The following is a 20,646-nucleotide window of genomic DNA, read 5'->3' as shown; positions in this document are numbered from 1 at the left end:
TATTGGATCAAAATTTAAACTTTTTCAAGTGGCAATATTGATATCCATCAAATTTTTTATGAATTTACTAGAAAATAAGACACCTAAATTAGTTTGAAGAAAATTGCTTAATACATTATTAAATTCTAATGTTCTTACGTAAAAGTGTGCAAAATTAGGTAGATAGATGGAATTGGAAAGTAGTAGACGGTGCTTACAGTAAAAACAACACATAATGCTTCAAAAAAAAAAAAAAAAAAGCGCAAGGAAAACTAAAATTTTGGGCCCCAACATTGTGAGGCTGTAGGCAATAGCCTAGCTGGCCTGGCCTGGTCTATAAGACGGCTCTTACGAGACTTCCACAATTCGTCTACACCTACAAAGTATATGCCAACATCCCGGATGAGTATAATTACAACATGAACAAGGGTCGTCCCAAACTGAATACAATGCTACTTCTGCGACAAAAGAATATTTGAAAACTTTAATGGCTCTTATAAAAGTGTCTTAAAATCACCTCCTTATACTCAATCCCGATCCAACTTCTTTTCCTTGAAAATATCTTGTTCAGTTCCTGACAAATTTATACAAATTAAGGCTGCTGGAAAAAGCTGACAGCGTCTTCAGATTCATCATACGTCCAGTCACTGAGTGAAAGCTCACCAGTAATCCCCACAAGAGCAAAACCCATCCTTGAAATGATGGAATCGCTTTACGTCTCTCACCACAATCTCTCTATCAACAATCTTGGAAATGAATTTGGTTGCTTCGTGACAATCCCCACAAACTCTAAGGTTCTTAGTTATTAAAAGTCTCGCCCCAGGTCCAGTATTCAGTAATGCAAACGCAATTGCTAATCTCTCACTGTGATTAAATAACATTCTCTGCTTTACTTCTTCATCAAGATCGTGCAATACGAATTCTGTGTTTGGTACATAACCCATCTTTCTCATTTCTTGATCAAGCCATTCTAACATGGCTACAATCTTTTCATGTTGAGGGTGGCTTTTATCTTCAACTAAAAATGCGTGCAGCCTGCCATTAACCTCTGCTACACTATATCCGGGTATTTTCTTCCTTCCACTGTTCCTCATTAGCTTTCTCACGCTAGCAACTGCATCCCAGTTTCTTGCTGCGGCAAATACATTAGAGACCAAAGCATAAATTCCTGGATCATCTGGTTTTAACTGAAGAACTTTATTTGCTATTTTTTGTCCGAAGTCTATATTCACTTTGTTTCGACAACCCGAAAGTAGAGCTACCCAAACTGCAATCCCTGGTTCATTAACCATGGCTTCGATTAGCTCATGAGCTTCTTCAACTCGGCCTGCTCGAGCCAAAAGATCAACCACGCAGACATAATGCTTTTCATGAGGTTGGATCTTATAATCTGTAACCATCAGATTAAACCAATGTAATCCTTCTTCAACTAAACCTGAATGACTAAAAGCTGAAAGAAGAGAAGCAAAAGTAGCATGATCTGGTTTTAAATTTGTTTCATTCATTTGGAGGAAAATCGAAAGCGCCTCTCTTCCTTGTCCATGTACTCCATAGCCTGCAATAATTGCATTCCAAGAGATCATATCTCTTGTATTTACGCGATCAAAAAGAGAGCAGGCACTTGATAATGAGCCACATTTTGAGTACATATCAATCATTGCAGTAGCAGAGACGTGATCAAATTCAAGCCTCCTCGCAATATATCCATGTACAGATTTGCCCAGTTTCAAAAGTCCAATATGAGAACAAGCCACTAATACACTCAGAAGCGAAGCCATGTCAGGTTTAAATCCATCTCTTTGCATCTGGATCAGCAACTCAAATGCTTCCCCTGCGAACCCATTCTGAGCAAAACCAGACATCAAAGCTCCCCAAGAAACCACATTCCTGTAACTCATCTTTCTGAAAACACTGGAAGCAACAGTCAACAGGCCATTCTTCACATACATGTCAATTAGAGTGGTTTGGACTACAACATCCATTGTAAATTCTCGTCTAATCATGTACCCATGAATAGAGAGACCCATTTTCAGATCGCCCAGACTCGCACAAGACTGAAGTAAACCCACCATAACTATCCCATCACCTTCCATTCCCTCATTCTGCATCCGTCTATAAATAGTTACAGCTTCCATTGATCCGCCAATTCGAACAAAGCCTGAAATCATAGTAGTCCAAGAGACAAGATCCTTTTTTGGCATTCCATCAAAGATCCTCATTGCTTCATCCATCTTCCCGCACTTTGCATACAAATTCAGAACGGACGAACACACAAAAACATCATCTTTATATCCATACTCAATTGCAAGATCTCGAATTTCTTCACCTGTTTTCAAATCAAGCAAGCTAGCACACGCTTTAAGAGTAACAGTAAAAATTGAACTATCGGGTTTAATTCCTTCTAAAATCATCCGACGATATAGCCCTATGACCTCATCTGGTGAACCCTTACGAGAATACGCAATGATCAAAGCATTCCAAGTCATGACACCTCTGTGAGGCAAATCATCGAACACACTACGAGCAGAGAAGAAATCACCTGTTCTTGCATAGGAAGCAATTAGTAGGTTATTATTATTATTATTACTCCCAGTAACAAGAATACCAGTCAATATCATTAGTGCATGAACTTGAGCTACAGATCTTTTGTCTTTGCAAACAGATAATAGTGATTTCGTCCATGGTCCCCTTGGAATATAGTACATGTGAAAAAGACCAATGCCACAGTTAGAGGGCGTGACGTGAATTTATTTGAAGAGAACAGGTGACAAATAAATTGCATAGATCATGTGGGTTTTATAACAAGGATTTATTGGGGGCCACAAAAAATAACCTGAGGCCTCACCAAATTTATACCCACATCAGAAATGTTAAGGACTTCCAAAATGATGGTGAAAGTACCATTTTACCTTTCTCCTAAAAATAAGGACCGTCAATCTTTATAGTTATATTCCCTAACGATTTTTCATATGCATGTTATTTTTGTATGAAAAATCGTTGATCTCTAAGGTGTAAGAGATAACGACCCTTAATCTGGGTTTAAGATTTTTTTTCTCAGAATAGAGTCGTGAGTCGTCAATATATTATAGAACCAATAGACGATCCTACTATAACGACCCCTTTTTATACATTAACGACTTTATATGACTAAAAATTACCTCTCTTACCAAATAAATGGAAGGGTCGTCATCTTAATTTCATAGAATCATCACTAATAATAACGACTATTTAGTTGAGTCTTTCATGTATAAAGAAAAATGTTAACGACTCTTTCTAAATGTTAACGACTCTTATTTATGATAAAAATGACAAAATGTTAACATTTATTTCTAAATGTTAACGACTCTTTCCACTAAATGACAAAAATATTAACGACTAAATTTTAACTACTCTTATTTATCCTTCCATTAAATGAAAAAATGATAAGGAGTCGTTCATCTATAAATCAAAATATTAACAACTCTTGTTTATTATCCACTGAGTAATGAAAATGAAAACGACCCTTTTGTCAGAATGATAAAATGATAATTAGAGTCGTTATGGTATAAAATAATACCTTGACGATTTTTCATAATATGTAAAAGTTGCAGGTTTGAATCGTTAGTTTTTTCAAACTTGATTGACGATTTTTCATAACTGACGACTCGTAAGGGTCGTTCGATTATTATACACTCGACCTAACGACTCTCACACTAAGTTGCTGCATAGTGACCATGAATCGACAACTTGGAGCACCAACATGCAATTTGAAGATCTTTGGGTTCTTCATTTTGAGTATTGATTCCTTCATTTTGAGCAAAAGGATCTTCATTTACAACTAATCTAACTTAACTAATCAACTAAATTAACACTAATGGTTTTGGGGTAGTTTAGCCATTTGGAAAAATTGGGATAAGGCGTAGTCCCAAAATGCTATTGGGAGACCAACTAGTGAGGCCCCCAATTATTTGTTGTGGCCCCCAATCAATCCTTGTTTTATAAACCTGGCTAAATTGGGGCCAATACCACTTAATGGGGCTATCAAATTTTTATTCCCACACCACCAAATTACTCTAGACACCTAAATTTCTAAAAAATACTAATTTACCCACACATTAATTTCTAAAACAATCTCTCTTATAAATACTAATCCATTTTGAGTAAATCCAAAAACAAAAAAGGGCAACTTGATAAAATGCCCCGTTTTTTTGGTACACACAAAAAAAGTGCCCCCCGATATATTGAGCTTTTGTAAAGTAGCCCTAGTGTTTAGTTTTCCGTCATGGGACCACATAATCCAGTCAATCGTATTTACCTAGTCAAAAAAAGGCTTAAATTACCATAAAACCCTGTACCAAGACTAAATCTAGTCCGTGAAAGTAAATCTCACATTTTCTTCCTCATGTCGTTCAGTTTCAGAAGAGGGGAAAACATTGGCGATTAACTGAATCGCAAGGATAGTTAGTAGTATTTGATTTTGGTTTAACTGATTTATTGTATTGAAGATGAACTCTAATTATTCATCAATGACGACGACGGGAAAGGAAAAGGTGATGTCCAGATTAGAAACTTTTGATTTCTTTTAGATCTGTACTGGCATGATATAACAAAATGATTTAGAAGCTTTTTCTGTCGATTAAAAGTGGAACCCTAACTTTATTGGATTGAAATCTAACTTTTTCATTGTTTTGTCATTTTCTTTTGTTTTGTCTGTGAAGATTCTTCATTACCCATCATTTTTTTCATTTTCTTTTTTGGTTGTGACTCGATTCTGGATAAAACCTGTCTGTGAATCGAATCTGGAAAAAACATGTGCACTCGAATCTGAAAAGCAATGTTATAAAATCCAAGAAATTTTCCCCAGAAAAAAATGTATTTATATTTCTGTATTGTTGTATTTCTGTATTTGCTGTATTCCCAGCAAAAAAACATGTCCTTGCTGTATTTCTATATTTGTAATTCTGTGATGACACAATTTTATTTCATTTTTTGTTTTTTTTTGTATTTGTGTATTGCTTCTGTATTTGTAATTAGAGTGTTTGTAATATATTTGTATTTCTTCTGTATTTTTCAGTGGTAACATTGATAAGGGAAAAATCAGATTTAGAGATATAAATTGTTATTGCATTGAGAGTAAGATTGAGTTTGCTTTCAAACAATTAGAAAGAGATAAGATCAGTTTGAGGATATTTTCGCAAATGAGGCAGAAAGTTATGTTTGGAAGATATAGATGATGTTATTTTACTATGGATGTCAGAAAATGGAGTTCCATGGACTCTAAAGAATGATCATGCTTTCTGTTGGTTTTGGGAGAATGCTGCAGTAAACAGCAATGGTTGTATTCAGTTGCTTGTCAAGGTTCAGAATCCAGAATGGGATAAGGAACACACACCTAAGAAAACTGCATCAAAGTCACCTCAAGTGAGAAGAATCCCAAGACTTGAAGGTAAGAAAAACAAAAGTGTAGGTGGTTCTAGTGCTAGGAAGTTGTTTGGGCAGGATTTTTCACAACATACTCAAGCAAGTGTATTTGGTGACAACTTGAGAGGAGGAACAAGTAGCAAACCAGTTCTAGTAGATGAGGAACCCGTGCAAGTAGATGATGATTGGGATGAGGACTATTGGTTACAGAAATTGAAAGAAAATGATGAGATTGTATTTCAACTTGAGAACAAATAGGTGGATGAGTGTCACCCTGTCGAAGATCCTGAAGCTGCAGCTGCTTATAATAGTGATGAAGACAATGAAGATGCAAGTGATGCTGAACATGTTGGAGATGAAGGTCCTTATAAACTCCACCCTCATTTACTCTCAAGCAAGTTTTTGCAATTATTATTATGAATTATTGTTGTAGTTATTGTTGTACTAACACTTTAGTGTTTTGCAGACGATTCAAGTTATGATGGTGCAGAAGTAAACGAGGAAGGTACAAAATGTAGTTACCCTTTAATATTCTTTTTTTTTTATGGTTGTAATACTTCAATGTTCTTGTGTTTCATTAGGGTTGTAGCACTTTTGAATCATCTCAGCTCCATCTTGAATGTTTTACAGTTTGCTGTGGTTGTAACATTCAACATTAATTGTTTTGGCTTGTACTTGTTTAGGTGAAGATGTTGAAGAAGACCCTCAGTGGTTCAAGGATCATGTGGCTGAAAATTCAGAGTTAGAGGATGAACCTGGTGATCTGTTTGATGACACAGACCTTGTTGAACCATTGGATCCTTCACAAATGATTGAAGGTACTGAATTTCCTGATAAAAAAGCATTTCAAAGGCATTTAAAGCATTTTTCTGTATTAAGTGAATGTGAGTATAAGGCTGTAAAGAGTGACAAGTCTAGAGTTAGGGTTTGGTGTGCAAAGAGGTTTAACCGTGGGGGCCGTGTTGTTTGTCACTGGATGGTTTTTGCTTCAAAACTAAAACACCAGTCTACATTTAAGGTTAAGGGTATGAACTTAAAGCATAATTGCAAGGGGGTTGTATAAGACAAGGTGAAGAATAGATCTGCAAGACAAGTTGAAGAGCAGCTCTGGAAATGTAATTCCAAGACCTAGGCAGATTCAAGAGGATTTTATGGCCTCTCATCTCATTGATATTCCTTACCATACTGCATGGAAAGCCAGGAATTTAGTATTGGAAGCTAAATATGGAAGTTATGAAGACAGTTTCAAGGATGTTCCCCAGCTATGTAAGATGGTGTGTGACTCCAACAAAGACTCAGTTGCTAATGTTTCATACTGCAAGACTGACATGGCATTTGAGTCCGTGACAGTAAGCTTTGCTGGAGCTATGAAAGGATGGAAAAAGGGGGTAGATCAGTTATTGGGTTAGATGCTTGTCATGGAAATGGTAAGTATGGTGGTGTGTTGATGGCTGCAACAGGGTTAGATGGTCAAAATGGATTAGTCCCATTAGGATTTGGACTTTTCAAATCTGAGACAATTGAGAATCGGATGATATTTCTCACTGACTTGAAGCCATTACTCGAAGGCCATCCAATGCCATTGACATTCATTTCAGATAGGCAGAAAGGACTACTTGAAGCTGTTCCTGCTGTGTTCCCAAAAGCACATGTTAGATATTGTTGGAGGTGAGATTCTCAACTGTTTATTTACTTTATTAAGAAATAATCTTATTGAGTTTGTTATTTATATTTTGGTGTTGTTTCAGGCACTTTTATAGCAATTTCAAGAAGCACTACAAGGGACAAAAGTTGTATAGCTCACTGTGGAATGCAGCCAAATGCTACAAGAAGAAACATTTCTACGTAACAATCTAATATTACTTATATCAGTTATTGTATGGTTATATGCTGATATTTTTACTTTTTGTGTATGCTGATATTTTTATTGTTTGTGTGTGTTGTTTGCCAGAAACACATGGAAGATATAAGGAAAGAAAATCCTGCAGCTGCCAAGTACCTTGAAGATGCCGGTGTTGAGTCATGGTCTAGGGCGTTTTTTGATGACACCAGTAATGTGAACACCTAAATAACAATTTTAGTGTGTCATTTAATTCCATGATAAAAAATATTAGGGACAAACCCATCTGTTGAGTAATAATTCTTTATAATCAGTTGGTTAGGAGTTTGGTTTACCAAAGGAAAAAGGAGAGTGCAAAATGGAATCCTAAAGATTTGGTTCCAACTAGAATGAAACTGATTGGGAAGATGTCGAAGTTGGTTGGTGCATTTCAAGTTGACCCTTGTGTTTTTGGAAAACTGTTTGAGGTTACAAATGTAGGAAGCAAGGCAGTTTTTATTGTTAACTGTTTGAGGTTACAAATGTACTTGTCTACAATGGCAACTCAGAGGATTTGTTTGCCAACATGCTGTTTTTTGTTTGAAGACATTTAGACCTGATTGGACAAAGTAAGTGCATACTCATTTTTTTTTTTTTTTTTTTTTGTTTTATGTCAATTTTCTTATGCACCAATAACTTCTGATGTTGGCAGATACTGCTGTCACTATTATACATTTGCTACATATAGAGTTATATATGCACCAACTGTGTTTCCATTTCCTGATAAAGAAGATTGGCCTGAGGTATTTGTATTTTTCCTAGTTATTTTTGGATTATTCCCATTTTGTTCTAGCTATTCCCATTAGTGACTTGATTTTCAAAGGATACCATTCTAAGTATTTGTTATTGTTTAGTTGGAAGAAGATGAAAAGATTGATTTGGAACCTTCACTGAAGACAAGGAAAACAGGAAGGCCAAGATCTAAGAGGAGGAGAGCATGGGATGAGCCTAAAGCACAGAAAAAGACATATTCATGTAGAATATGTGGTTCAACTGGTCATAACAAAGCTACATGTGCAGGTGGTGATGTTGGTCAGAATCCTAAAGCAAAGAGGCAAAGAACTCAAGTGGATGGTTCTACCTTCACCAAATTTGAAAGACCTGTTGCATCTATTTCTAAGGCTAAACAAGCATCTCAACCATCCAATATTTCAAAAGCTGCAGCTCCATCTAGTAATAAAGCAGGTAGAACTTCAAAGAAGTAGAAAATGACTCAAGCAAAGAAGTGAATGGTTGCAGTTTAGTCATGTAGTTTGCAATAGTATTTATGTCTTATTTTTATGGGATGATCTGTTTTTTGGTTGATGAAAACTCTTCGTACTACAGTTTCTTTAATTGAAACTTTATGTTATTTTGGAACATACTTATTTATGAAATGAAGATTGTTTACATATTGACTCGACTCAGCGTTTCGGATCGGTGATTCAAGTAGAATCATCTCTACTCACCAGAAGGACTTTTAAGACTCTTTCCCGTTGCCGCCTAAGCTTTAACGGCTTGTAACGACCGTTTACCATTTTTTGAATAAAACGGTCAAGCTAAGGATATTTTAACAAAATTTAAAAACACGGGGCACTTTAATTGTGTAATTTCAAAAACAGGGGTATTTTATAAAAAAGTCCAAAAAATCTTAAACCTAAAAAAACTTTCTATTTCATCATAAACTTTCAAGATTCTTCAAATCCTAATCAAAAATAAATAAATCATCCTCTTCCCCTACGATCTTCGATTCCAACCAAGAAAAAGGTAAATCTCCATCAATCCATTCTATAATTTGCATTTCTTCATTGATTTACATGTTTAAAAATCTTTGATTAACCCAGAATCAGTTTATACGATGATTAACATCAACCGATTCCGTGTTTTGGTTTCCGCCATGAAGAGCATGCACAGTAATCTGTTTATATGATGATTAACATTGACCGATTTTAGGGTTAGAAACGAAAACATCACCAGAATCGGTTTATAAGTGCTTTACAATAATCCGATTCTGTGTAAATTTTTTATTTTAATTATGCGATCCCGTAATCGGGCTTTTATGTGCCTGATAATTTACCGATTATGTTTGATTCTTAAAATTCCTTTTCATAATCGGATTTTATATATGTACCACATAAACCGATTACAAATGTTTGACATTCCTGTATGTTTTGTAGTCATAATCGGATTACATATGATTACCTATGTACCGATTCTTAACCAGTTTTTTTTTTGTTTTGATTTTGTTTTATATAGATATGGACTTCTCACACCTAGCGTTTTACTCTCGAGAGCTCACATTGGAGGACGTTCTCAGGAAACCACAACGAGTGCCAGAAAGAAGCCTCTACAAGTTTGTTTATGGGCGTGAGACCAATCTTGAACAAGCCCTCGCATTGATTTACAAGCTTGCACTGGAGGAGCTTTATGAGGTCATCATGTTCGCTAGGATGAGGAGAAACATCATTAGAGTTGAGAAGGAGGTCCATGCAATATGAACTGTATGATTCCATACCACTCTTGGTATGCACCACAAGATATAGTATTTTTTTAATTTACAAACTTCAGGACTTTCACTAGATTTGGCCTCCAAATCATATTCCAAACTTCACCTTCTTGTACTTGCATCATTTGTATGCCAAAGAACCAGCACCTTGTTGTTCTTTGCTTGCATTCTCGCAATACCTTCATTAAAATGTATGACTCTGGAACGGGACATCGCACCATCCCTTTGGAAAAGATATCCTCTTCACGCGCCATTGAAACTAACATGCCTCACTATTACTTCAAACTGCTACGCTTAATATAATGGAAAAACAACATGTTCTTCCAAGCTGAAAAATGGGGGTACGACAACAACGCCCAATATTTCGCTTAGCAATCTGTATGGACAAACTCCAATATACTTTCTAGACAATCAACTAGACAGTCAGACTCAATCAAGATAAAAATTATTTCAAAGAGTTTATATCTCAATCTCTCGATTTGATCTATACTCAAGCAAATAGAAATCTGCAAGTCTTTATCAAATACTAGAGAGATAACTTGGATGGTACCAAATACCAATACCCAAGTTTCAATCAATTTAAGTCAACAACAAAAAGTTCGGATATTCTAATTGATTGATTCTAACGCACAACCTGTCATATTTCAATTATAAAGATAAACAATATAATGCGGAATAGAAATAACACAGACACCAGAATGTTGTTAACGAGGAAACCGCAAATGCAGAAAACCCCCGGGACCTAGTCCAGATTGAACACACACTGTATTAAAACGCTACAGACACTAGCCTACTACAAACTAACTTCGGTATGGACTGTAGTTGAACCCCAACCAATCTCACACTGATCCAAGGTACAGTTATGCTCCTACGTCTCTGAACCAAGCAGGATACTACGTACTTGATTCCGTTAGCTGATCTCACCCACAACTAAGAGTTGCTACGACCCAAAGTCGAAGACTTTAATAAACAAATATGTATCATACAGAAAAGTATATGATAATAGATAAATCCGTCTCCCACGAATATACCTATGATTTTTGTTCCGTCTTTTGATAAATCAAGGTGAACAGGAACCAATTGATAACCCGGGCTTATATTCCCGAAGAACAGCCTAGAATTATCAATCACCTCACAACAATCTTAATCGTATGGTAGCGAAACAAAATGTTGCGGAATCACAAACGATGAGACGAAGATGTTTGTGATTACTTTTTATCTTGCCTATCGGAGATAGAAATCTCAAGCCAATTGTACTCGTACGATAGAAACAACAAGGTCAGATCACACAACTACAAGAAAGTAGTATCGGTATGGCTTCACAATCCCAATGAAGTCTTTCAGTCGTTAACCCAGTTTGAGAAAAGAAAACCATAGGTTAAAGGAGAATCGACTCTAGCTCACAACTAGTATCACATGTAAGGTGTGGGGATTAGGTTTCCAAGTTTCTACAGTTCTCTCTTATATAGTCTTTCAAATCAGGGTTTGCAATCAATGTTAGCTTAGTAACAAAACATTCAATATTCACCGTTAGATGAAACCTGATTAGATTCAAGCTAATATTTATCAACCGTTAGATCAAAAACATAGCTTGTTATACACACATGAAATGCACGTTTCTAGGATCGTATAACCGTACCCAAACTTGTACATTAGTTGGTTTAACAATAGTTAAACAAATGGTTAATCATATGATTACTTTCATATCAACCATATTCTTCTTCACCAAAACTAGTTCAAATGACTCAAATGAACTAGTTAGAGAGTTGTTCAATTGCTTAGATCTTATGTAAGTTCACAAGACAGAATCGAAGCAAAAAACGAATTTGATTCACTCGAATCGGTTCATGAACTTTATAGCCACGGTTTTCAAAAGCATTCCTTAATCAATATAAAGATGAGTTCAAGAACCATCATTTTTATATATAACCTACTCAAGTTCGCGGACTGGGTTCGCAGACTTAGGTTCTTGGAAAGAGTTTTCAAACTCCAGCTGATATTCTTTGGTCGAGAACTATCGTCAGTTCGCGGACTGAGTTTGCTGAGTGAGTTTTCAAACTCCAACAGATATTCTCGGGTCGAGAACCTCCGCCAGTTCGCGGACTGAGTTCGCAAATTGTGCAAACTTCCGGTTCTCTTGATCTGTAAAGTTCGCAAACTTTGGTTCAAGTAATAGGACTTATACATATATGTGTTTCCACAACAATGCTTATATCCATCAATGGTTATATAATCTAAACTCTCACTTCAATCATTGGAACATTCTCAAAGAACGTTATATAGTTGTTATTCACAAACCATTTTTCGTCAGAGCAATTTTCAAAGTGATTGAAACATAACATGACTTTTGTCATTAGGTAAAGATAAACTTGGTTAAAGCGAAATCTTACCAACATATATTTCGAGAAATAGATAGGCGAGATAAACTCGGCTCGAAATATCAAATGTGTATAATCCAAGTCTATATAGCAAAACGACTTTTGTCTCAAGATAGGACATAGATAGACTTTTGAGTGATAGATAAGTTCAAGTCTCCACATACCTTTTAGTCGATGAAGATACACCGGTTCCTTGAGTATCCTTTCGTCTTATATGATGATTGCCATGGAGTTCTTGAGCTCAACTACACTTTCTATCCTAGTCCGAGACCTTATCTATAATAGACTAGAAATCAAGACTTATAGTTTTGATCATTAACATTGACAAACATGCTTGAGATAGCAACGCATGCGAGTTCGTCCTAGCAATGATCTAACACAAGCCATGATTCAATCTTAACTCATTTTACTTGATGAGATTACTTATGAATTCTAGTTGCGTTACTCCATGCTATCGCTGCCAAATGCCGACGTACTTCCATATAACTCTTAATAGAAAACTCGTATATGCCCCCAACTCCTCTATTTGCTTCTTTCACTTTCAGCGTTTTCTATTGCATATTTTGTCTTAATATGCTATGTAGCATCTTCCGCGTGAACTAGCTTTACTTTGAATGATAGAGACAAGAACTCTCGTGTAAAATACCTCAATCACTACTACCTTACATAGAGACAATTCCAAACACCATGGTACACACGACCCAAAATGAAAGTATACTCAAACTCAAATACCCTCACCAGCTGACTACAACTTGTAAGGCCTAACAAGCCTTGCAATATTGACTTCATATTCGCTTATAAGCAACACACAAGGAAGCGAGACATCAAATATTTGTCTCTAATGTAGCAATTCACTTTTCAACATGCATTCTTCTAATTATTAACGTTCTTATGCCACTCCCATAACAAAGCACAATATAATTGACACTTAGTTGAATACTCCAGAAAACTGAGGCTATCATGTTGCTTACCTTTCATGAAGATTTCACCAAGAATGACCACATACCATTCTTATGCATCACCACAAATTTATCCTTCCTTCTTCTTGCATCCACAATTCGCCTAAATTGCATCTCCAACCGCATCATGCATCTTGGCCAGGCCCAAATATTATTCGGCGCATGCTACTGTTGCATATCTGCGATGCCAGTCAACACCCGAATTTCAACCTGAACTTGTTCACCTTTGCACAACTGGAACGGACTTAACTTGGTAATTCTGAGCATCACCATAGAGATCAGCAAGCCATATTACTCAATGACTTTCGCGAAAAAATCCCTTGGACAGTTGCAAACAAGGCCAATAATCCTTGCAAATGAGGCACCTTTTGCCTAAGTTCCATGAAGCAAAAATGCCGCATTATTCTTCAAACTTGGGCTCATTTTACTTCCCATGCACAACTGGTTAGTCTTATCTTTTCCCTTCTCCAAAATCATCTTAGTAGCAATACTTATTTGTAGTTGACAAAAACATCCGCTTGTGGTTGTGATCAAATGCAGGTCTTTGGACACTCTTTTCCAAGCATATTGATCTCACTCATAAACCAGGTGCAAGAACACTCCTTGTGCAGATCTAACATCAACAAAGAACACTTTGCAAACGTAAGACCGTGGTGTATCGGTTTTTCCCTAACCTACTTTTATTTCTTCAGCCTTTTCATAAGCTTTATGCTAGATAAGAATCGGCCATCCAATCCTTCTTTTATGGCATAACATTGACACAAAAATGCTGTTTAGCAACCATATTTTGCATCAACACCAAGATATATGCATTCGAGATAGTTTATTTTAATCTTCCACCAACTAGATACGATGAAAACATCTTCTATCTATCGCATAGACAAGTTTTCATCTTCTTTGCCATTGGAAAGGCCAACAACATCTTTGAGTTCATGAATTTTGCAAAATTCCCATTATTATTTGTAATGTACTTGCTACTGATAACACCACAAAGATATGCATGTGAGAAATATGGGCTTAAACACCTGACTTGCATCATAGAAGTCAGCATACTCCTTAGTTCTGTCATGCCATCACTTTAGAATCCGGTTTTCAATGATTCTTGCGTGGTCGTCTTATACTTTGGGCCGGAATTCAGGCACCTTTTCCATGAACTTTCTTGGCTTGTAGCTACTTCAAGCTTTAAAGTTCATTCCAACTGATCTTTCCACACAAGATAAACTTTTTTCTACTCTCAATACTAATGAAACCAAAATGCTTCACTGCTTAATTCGACAAACAAATGACACCAACTAGAGTAAAAGAGAGAAAAATCAAGAATTGTGTCCCCAAACACGGCTTTGATATCTGCTGTTACATGCCCATTTAAATCCTAAAATTTTCCACTGGACATGATCGGCAATACTCTGTGGTTTAGTGAATCAACTTCACCCACAAGTACTCAGCATTGCACACTTGCATCAAAGTACGCATCCGCCTTTACTCTTAAGGTTTTACACAAAGAATGTCTTCATCTTCTTTCTCTCTAATTCTTTATGCCCCCATAAGCATAAGAGGTTTTCCATGCATCAATTCCATTTGAAAATATCACACAAATCAGAAACATAACACTACATCAAATTGTGGGATGGTCCTCAACAGATGTGAGGCGTTACGAATTTTCCACGTGGAACAGCTAAGGGCCGTTACGAATTTTATTTGTAACAGAGTGGTCGTAATGCTGGCGAGCCGTTCTACGTGGAAAGTTGTAACAGCTCAGAGCCGTTACTACGTGGCAGGTTGTAATGGTTGCAAGCCGTTACGATTTTTTTGTAACATCAAAATTTTTTACTGCCAGTCAATATTGACCTGGTCAAAATTAGTCAATACTTACCAATTTTGACTAGGTCAGTATTGTCCGGCAGTACATTTTCTGCCGGAAACAGGAATTCCAAATACTACCATGTACAAACCTTTCAATCCATCCACATTCAACAATAATTTCTTCAATAAATTTACATCAACACTCGTTCAGTTCTATTAATAAAGAATACAAATTCTTCTAAGTACCAAAAAAGATCCTGTTAAGTATCAAATTCTGATAAGTACCTAAACACTCTTTTACATTCATTCTATGCTGGAAAAGTTGTCATCGTGCTTGCTCAATAGCATTCAAATTCAGTTTCATAATTCATACTCCATAGTTGTTTACTAAAATGAATAAAAGTGTTTACACAACCACATGTTACATAGCTCTTACGATATATGTTGCACTAGGTTTTAATATTGATTTCAAGAAAGTTAATACTCACTTCTCTTGGTGCCTCCTTTACTACCAGTTTATCCTTGTGGCTATCTATTGCTTCAGTGCAAGCTTGGATTGGTATCAGGATCAGCCACAATCAACTTGAATGCCTAGTAAATAATAAAATTTCAGATTAAACTAGAGCAGTAAATAAAGAGTAAAGACCCAACATGAGAGTTTCTTTGCAGCACATTACCTCAAATGCATGCCCATATCTTCGATATAGAGGCCAGCCAACATGAATATACAGATCCCTTCAATGGAAATTATCATCAGAAAGTAGCATAATGTCAGCAAATCCATTACTTATATAAAATGCAATAATTCCTCTTAACATAGCATTCCTTTGGATAAAATGCAAACAACTGACCTTGTATAAGTACCGTATTAACATTAACCAGCCAACAACACTGATCTGCATCTATCATACATCCACGCAATGAGATGAGATGCCATTTTAGATTCTCTTCATAAACCAGGAAAATGTTAAGCCAGTGCATATCATGAATATTACCTGGTCGATTATAGGCATGAGACCAATGGCTTGAGCTCGGAGAAAACATCCAGGAAGATTACCTGTAATCAAATCCCAATTAACACCTAAAATAAAAACTTGGGTGGAGAAGATAGGTAAGAAAAAGATTGTTGATTAACTTGATCAATCCAGTCTATTTTTCCAGTTTGTATTTCTCACCATCTTCCTCTACTTCTTTACCCTCTATGAAACTCCTTTCAGCTGTTTGCAAGAGTAAAACCATATGAGAGGAGTTCATGTATGATCGTCAACTAAAAGTCAAATGTGTAAGTACGTACATGATTCAGCTTCGCTGTCATCCTCGCTGTCATCTTCAATATCCACTTCCTTGGTTACATCATCCGCAGACACCAATTAGATCATACAACCTAGAAGAAAGAAGGAGAAAATTTTCTCGATAATGTTTTCGTTGGCACGCTAAGGGGATGGAAAGTAAATACCCAACATAATTATACATAAAATACAAGTGATCACTTTAAGTTTATCTTCCTCCCAAACTCCCCAGCTTAGGTGCAACCTAATTTCAGTTCCTCGTCCTAGTGATTTATTCAATTCATCCTCAGAAATAACAAAATCTTTTCATCAGCCTTAGACTCCCATATGTACCTGAAACCAGTATTACAAGATTGTATTTGAGATATTTTTAACAAAGATCATGAAAAATATCTAGCAAATGCAATAATGTAAAACACCTACTGTTTGTGATCATCATGCTTGCTAATGAATTCGACATAATCGGCAACAAGATAGACAATAAAACCCAACTCCAAACTGCCCAATTAAATTAAAGTCGCCAACTGTATGCATTTTCTCCACAAAGGTTGTATGTATAGAAACCAATATCACCCATAGTTATTCACAATCAAATTAAAACAGGGAGGTAAATGTAAATAAGAAGCCCCATATGAGGTCACATCAATAAAATTGGATCGTGTACAAAACAATCATTTGAAGTAACTCTATAAGAATCTATGGATTTAAAATTGAAGACACATAGATACCTTATCTGAGGTCAAGTGACATCTTTTTATTGGCAATCCCTTCACAACGAACAGTTGCAACCATTATCTGAACATCAAAAAGAAAAATATGTTAAAAAAACTGAAATCAAAAATAAAACAAGAAATTGATTCCCTACAGAACAATTTATAGACCTATGAGGAGGAAGGTTAAGGTGTTGTCTAGGATAACTTTACATATCTGTTGTGCACTAAAACCAAATCCTGAAGCTGGGACTACACACTGTATATCACCGGCAAGCCCTCCCTGGAGCAATAAAGTGGATAAACCTCTTTCTTAAGTGCTCAACCTTATAAACAAACAAGACGACTTAAAACACTGGGGTGATGCATACGGTAATATGATAGACCCAAACAACACTTTCAGGGTAAAAATTCTGAAACATAAACAAAGGCCGTGACAAGCAATTTGGTCGGAGCATAGTGTGAAGTACCTGCTTTTTGAACTGCTCCTCCTCCTCGTACCTAGATAGTCAAATTGCAAATCCATTAAACACCATAGTCAAATCTAACTCAATAGTTCTAGTAACATTAACACCCATATTTAACAATAATAATACTTTACTTACAACCATATATAGCATTTGATTCAACTTCTCTAGTATTGAATTGGCCTTTGAGCTTAAGATCTTAAGCATCTTTAAAGAAAGTATGTACCTTTCTGGGCAAGTACACCAATCACCATCTCTGGAGCAAACCATCGTTACCCATTTGAATGGAAAAAATAATAAACCTGAAATACCAATTTGAATGTAAAAAATTAAAAATCAGATGACAACTAATTTGGCCAACCATATACAAACTATCATGCACAAATAGTTTTCTTTTTAATGGATAACGTATGGTGGTGTTTGTCTTTTTATGGCATCTGAATCTAAGTTTAGTAAATCGAGAAATGTTAAAATATTCCAAGCTAGTAACATTTAAAGATAAAAGCACCGAAATTAGAACCTTTTTGTGGAGATCTGCATATGTTTCCCATCTACACCACTTATGATTATGGGTGTATATGCTCACATCCATAAGCATCTATCGACACTGTTATCTACACTGCAAAAATTAACCTACATCCTCTGGTTTACCAAGAAAAGTACTCGTTACATGAATAAAATATTTACAAAATAAAGTATTACGAAAATTTACAATAACTGAACTTGTTTCCACCCTCAGAACTGGATGTACCTTTTCAAAGGACCTACACTTGCAAATATCATCAGTGTCGTCATTCATATCAGTTTCATTCTCTAGTCATTTGGACTGGAAAAAAGATGGGTCAGCCTTGAGTACATGTATATCCTTTGACTGTGGCACCGTATTCTCGTATTCTTTATTAAGCCAAGTTGCTTCAAGACCATATTCAGCATGCTCGTGTATTGTCTACAAAGATAACAAATTATACAACCAAGTTTGAACTTTTCAGCAAGGAAAAATAGCAATAACTTGGTAATTTTATAGTCAGCGTATACACAAAACAGGAAAATGGCGCCCCTGAGTCCTTATCTGCAGTTCTAACGGCATCTATCAGCACCTGTTTCCTTATCTGTGTCGATGCGGGGAGAGACTGCATCAGTAATCACAACAAAAAATAAAATGAAAACCGAGTCTTATCATTAAACTCATCAAATGATACACCCATATCAATCAAATCTGCATTTTTTTTTCTTTTATGAACAAAATTCTGTCCTCTAACGGAAATGCTAATTTCTGGAACTTAAAAACAATATAATCAATTCAACTATATCACCATACTCAACTGTTTCTTTTGTAATCCTGAACACAAGAAACCTTAATTCCTAGTTTGGGGAAAAACTAAGAGTACACCCTAATTCTGTGTTAAATCCAAAACTGAACCCTAAATATCCATCCATACTTCAATCAAGAAAAAAAGCCCTCACAGATTATTCAATTTACACATCGATTACACAGAACTCATAGTTAATTTGAGAAACCCTAAATCAACTTACCATTTCTGCTGAGTTGAATCAACACTTGATTTAACAGCACCACCATGAATCACCGGGGTTCTCAACAGATCCATAATCTTTTCATGATTTCTTCACCACAAGAATAAACCCTAACCCTAACTCTCTCCCTGATTCATTAACTCACACATAGAACCTAAAATTCCTACTTATTCTCCTTCGTACATCAACAATTATACCATCACCCTCATCATCTATACAGATTCATTCTCTGTTTTTATATAATCAATTTTCACTTTTCAGAGAGAAGAAAAGAATAAGAGAAACGAGAGCATAAGGAACTGCCAGGGAGAAGAAGAGAAGAACAAAAATGAATGAATGGTCGAGACAGGAGATAAATACCTAAGGATAAGGATGGGGAGGAAACATCCTCTAGTTCAGTTTGTTGTGGGTGGGAAAATCTATCGAGCATGTGAATGGCACGCGCACATACTAAAGGTGTTACGACTGAAGTGTAACCAAGTGTGTGAGTGGCACGCCTATAAAATTTTTTGTAACGGCTTAAGCTTGTTACGAAATATTGAAAAATTAGTAACGTCTGTGTCCTGTTACGAATTATTCGTAACGACCATTTGTAACATGAATTTTTTAACGGCCACTAAGCCGTTACGAATTATTGTTACGAATCCAGGAATTTGGTGTAGTGTAAGAACACAAAGATATACTGCAACAAACCCATTTCATTGGACTCCCGAATATAGAGTAGCCCAAAATAAGATTTTGCAAAAGTTCTCAATTTTTTGAATTTTGGTTGAGCCTATAATTGGTAGTAAATGAAGTTATCCTGAATTCTGATTATATAGTAGATCTCTTTACTGAAGTCCTACCATAATCGGCAGTCAAGATAGTTCATATAACTATCGAATATAGAGTTGCCCCAAAATATGATTTTGCAAAAATCCTCAATTTTTTGAATTTTGGTTGAGCCTATAATTGGTAGTAAATGAAGTTATCCTGAATTCTGATTATATAGTAGATCTCTTTACTGAAATCCTACCATAATCGGCAGTCAAGGTAGTTCATATAACTACTGAATATAGAGTTTCCCAAAAATGTGATTTTGCAAAAATCCTCAATTTTTTGAATTTTGGTTGAGCCTATAATCGGTAGTAAATGAAGTTATCCTGACTTCTGATTGTACAATCACTCTCTTTGCAAATATCCTACCATAATCGGTAGTCAAGGTAGTTCATATAACTACCGAATATAGAGTTGCCCCAAAATGTGATTTTGCAAAAATCCTCAATTTTTTGAATTTTGGTTGAGCCTATAATCGGTAGTAAATGAAGTTATCCTGACTTCTGAATATACAGTGGATCTCTTTACCGAAATCCTACCATAATCGATAGTCTAGATAGTTCATATAACTATCGAATATAGAGTTGCCTCAAAATGTGATTTTGCAAAAATCTTCAATTTTTTGAATTTTGGTTGAGCCTATAATCGGTAGTAAATGAAGTTATCCTGACTTCCGAATATACAGTGGATCTCTTTACCGAAATCCTACCATAATCGGTAGTCTAGATAGTTCATATGACTATCGAATATAGAGTTGCCCCAAAATGTGATTTTGCAAAAATCCCCAATTTTTTTGAATCTTGGTTGAGCCTATAATCGGTATTAAATGAAGTTATCCTGACTTCCGATTATACAGTGACTCTCTTTGCAAATATCCTACCATAATCGGTAGTCAAGGTAGTTCATATAACTACTGAATATAGAGTTGCCCCAAAATGTGATTTTGCC

At 35.9% G+C, this 20,646-nt stretch overlaps 1 protein-coding gene and 2 long non-coding RNA genes across 21 annotated transcripts; 1 reads left to right on the top strand and 2 right to left on the bottom strand.

The window, feature by feature from the left end:
- Nucleotides 1-251: 251 nt before the first annotated feature.
- LOC113317591 (putative pentatricopeptide repeat-containing protein At3g25060, mitochondrial) lies at nucleotides 252-2,723 on the bottom strand. Its single transcript, XM_026565755.1, has 2 exons — nucleotides 497-2,723; nucleotides 252-349 (listed from the first exon to the last, which is right to left on the bottom strand). The coding sequence occupies exon 1, from the start codon at nucleotides 2,682-2,684 to the stop codon at nucleotides 639-641; it is 2,046 nt and encodes a 681-aa protein (XP_026421540.1). The 5' UTR covers nucleotides 2,685-2,723; the 3' UTR covers nucleotides 252-349; nucleotides 497-638.
- Nucleotides 2,724-4,353: 1,630 nt separating this feature from the next.
- On the top strand, nucleotides 4,354-8,651 carry LOC113318762. The gene is made up of 8 exons (XR_003344795.1): nucleotides 4,354-4,508; nucleotides 5,033-5,740; nucleotides 5,846-5,884; nucleotides 6,063-7,047; nucleotides 7,128-7,224; nucleotides 7,331-7,827; nucleotides 7,911-8,001; nucleotides 8,113-8,651. It is a non-coding gene; the product is annotated as an uncharacterized LOC113318762 (long non-coding RNA).
- A 6,471-nt stretch (nucleotides 8,652-15,122) lies between these two features.
- LOC113317338 lies at nucleotides 15,123-19,181 on the bottom strand. Of its 19 annotated transcripts, none has more exons than XR_003343445.1 (15): nucleotides 18,883-19,181; nucleotides 18,101-18,479; nucleotides 17,870-17,991; nucleotides 17,488-17,651; nucleotides 17,353-17,383; nucleotides 17,096-17,208; nucleotides 16,901-16,967; nucleotides 16,596-16,696; nucleotides 16,374-16,505; nucleotides 16,178-16,267; nucleotides 16,059-16,100; nucleotides 15,879-15,940; nucleotides 15,735-15,785; nucleotides 15,561-15,618; nucleotides 15,123-15,474 (listed from the first exon to the last, which is right to left on the bottom strand). It is a non-coding gene; the product is annotated as an uncharacterized LOC113317338 (long non-coding RNA). The 19 variants fall into 19 exon arrangements; XR_003343452.1 differs by having other exon boundaries at nucleotides 17,054-17,165; XR_003343449.1 differs by having other exon boundaries at nucleotides 17,096-17,165.
- Nucleotides 19,182-20,646: the final 1,465 nt, after the last annotated feature.

The sequence above is a fragment of the Papaver somniferum genome, chromosome 10 (genome assembly GCF_003573695.1).
Source record: "Papaver somniferum cultivar HN1 chromosome 10, ASM357369v1, whole genome shotgun sequence".
NCBI lineage: Eukaryota > Viridiplantae > Streptophyta > Magnoliopsida > Ranunculales > Papaveraceae > Papaver > Papaver somniferum.
This window is presented reverse-complemented; position numbering and strand designations above follow the sequence as displayed.

What these genes read in the sequence shown, in the direction of transcription:
- LOC113317591 (XM_026565755.1), bottom strand. Translation starts at nt 2,684, where the DNA reads ATGTACTATATTCCAAGGGGACCATGGACGAAATCACTATTATCTGTT.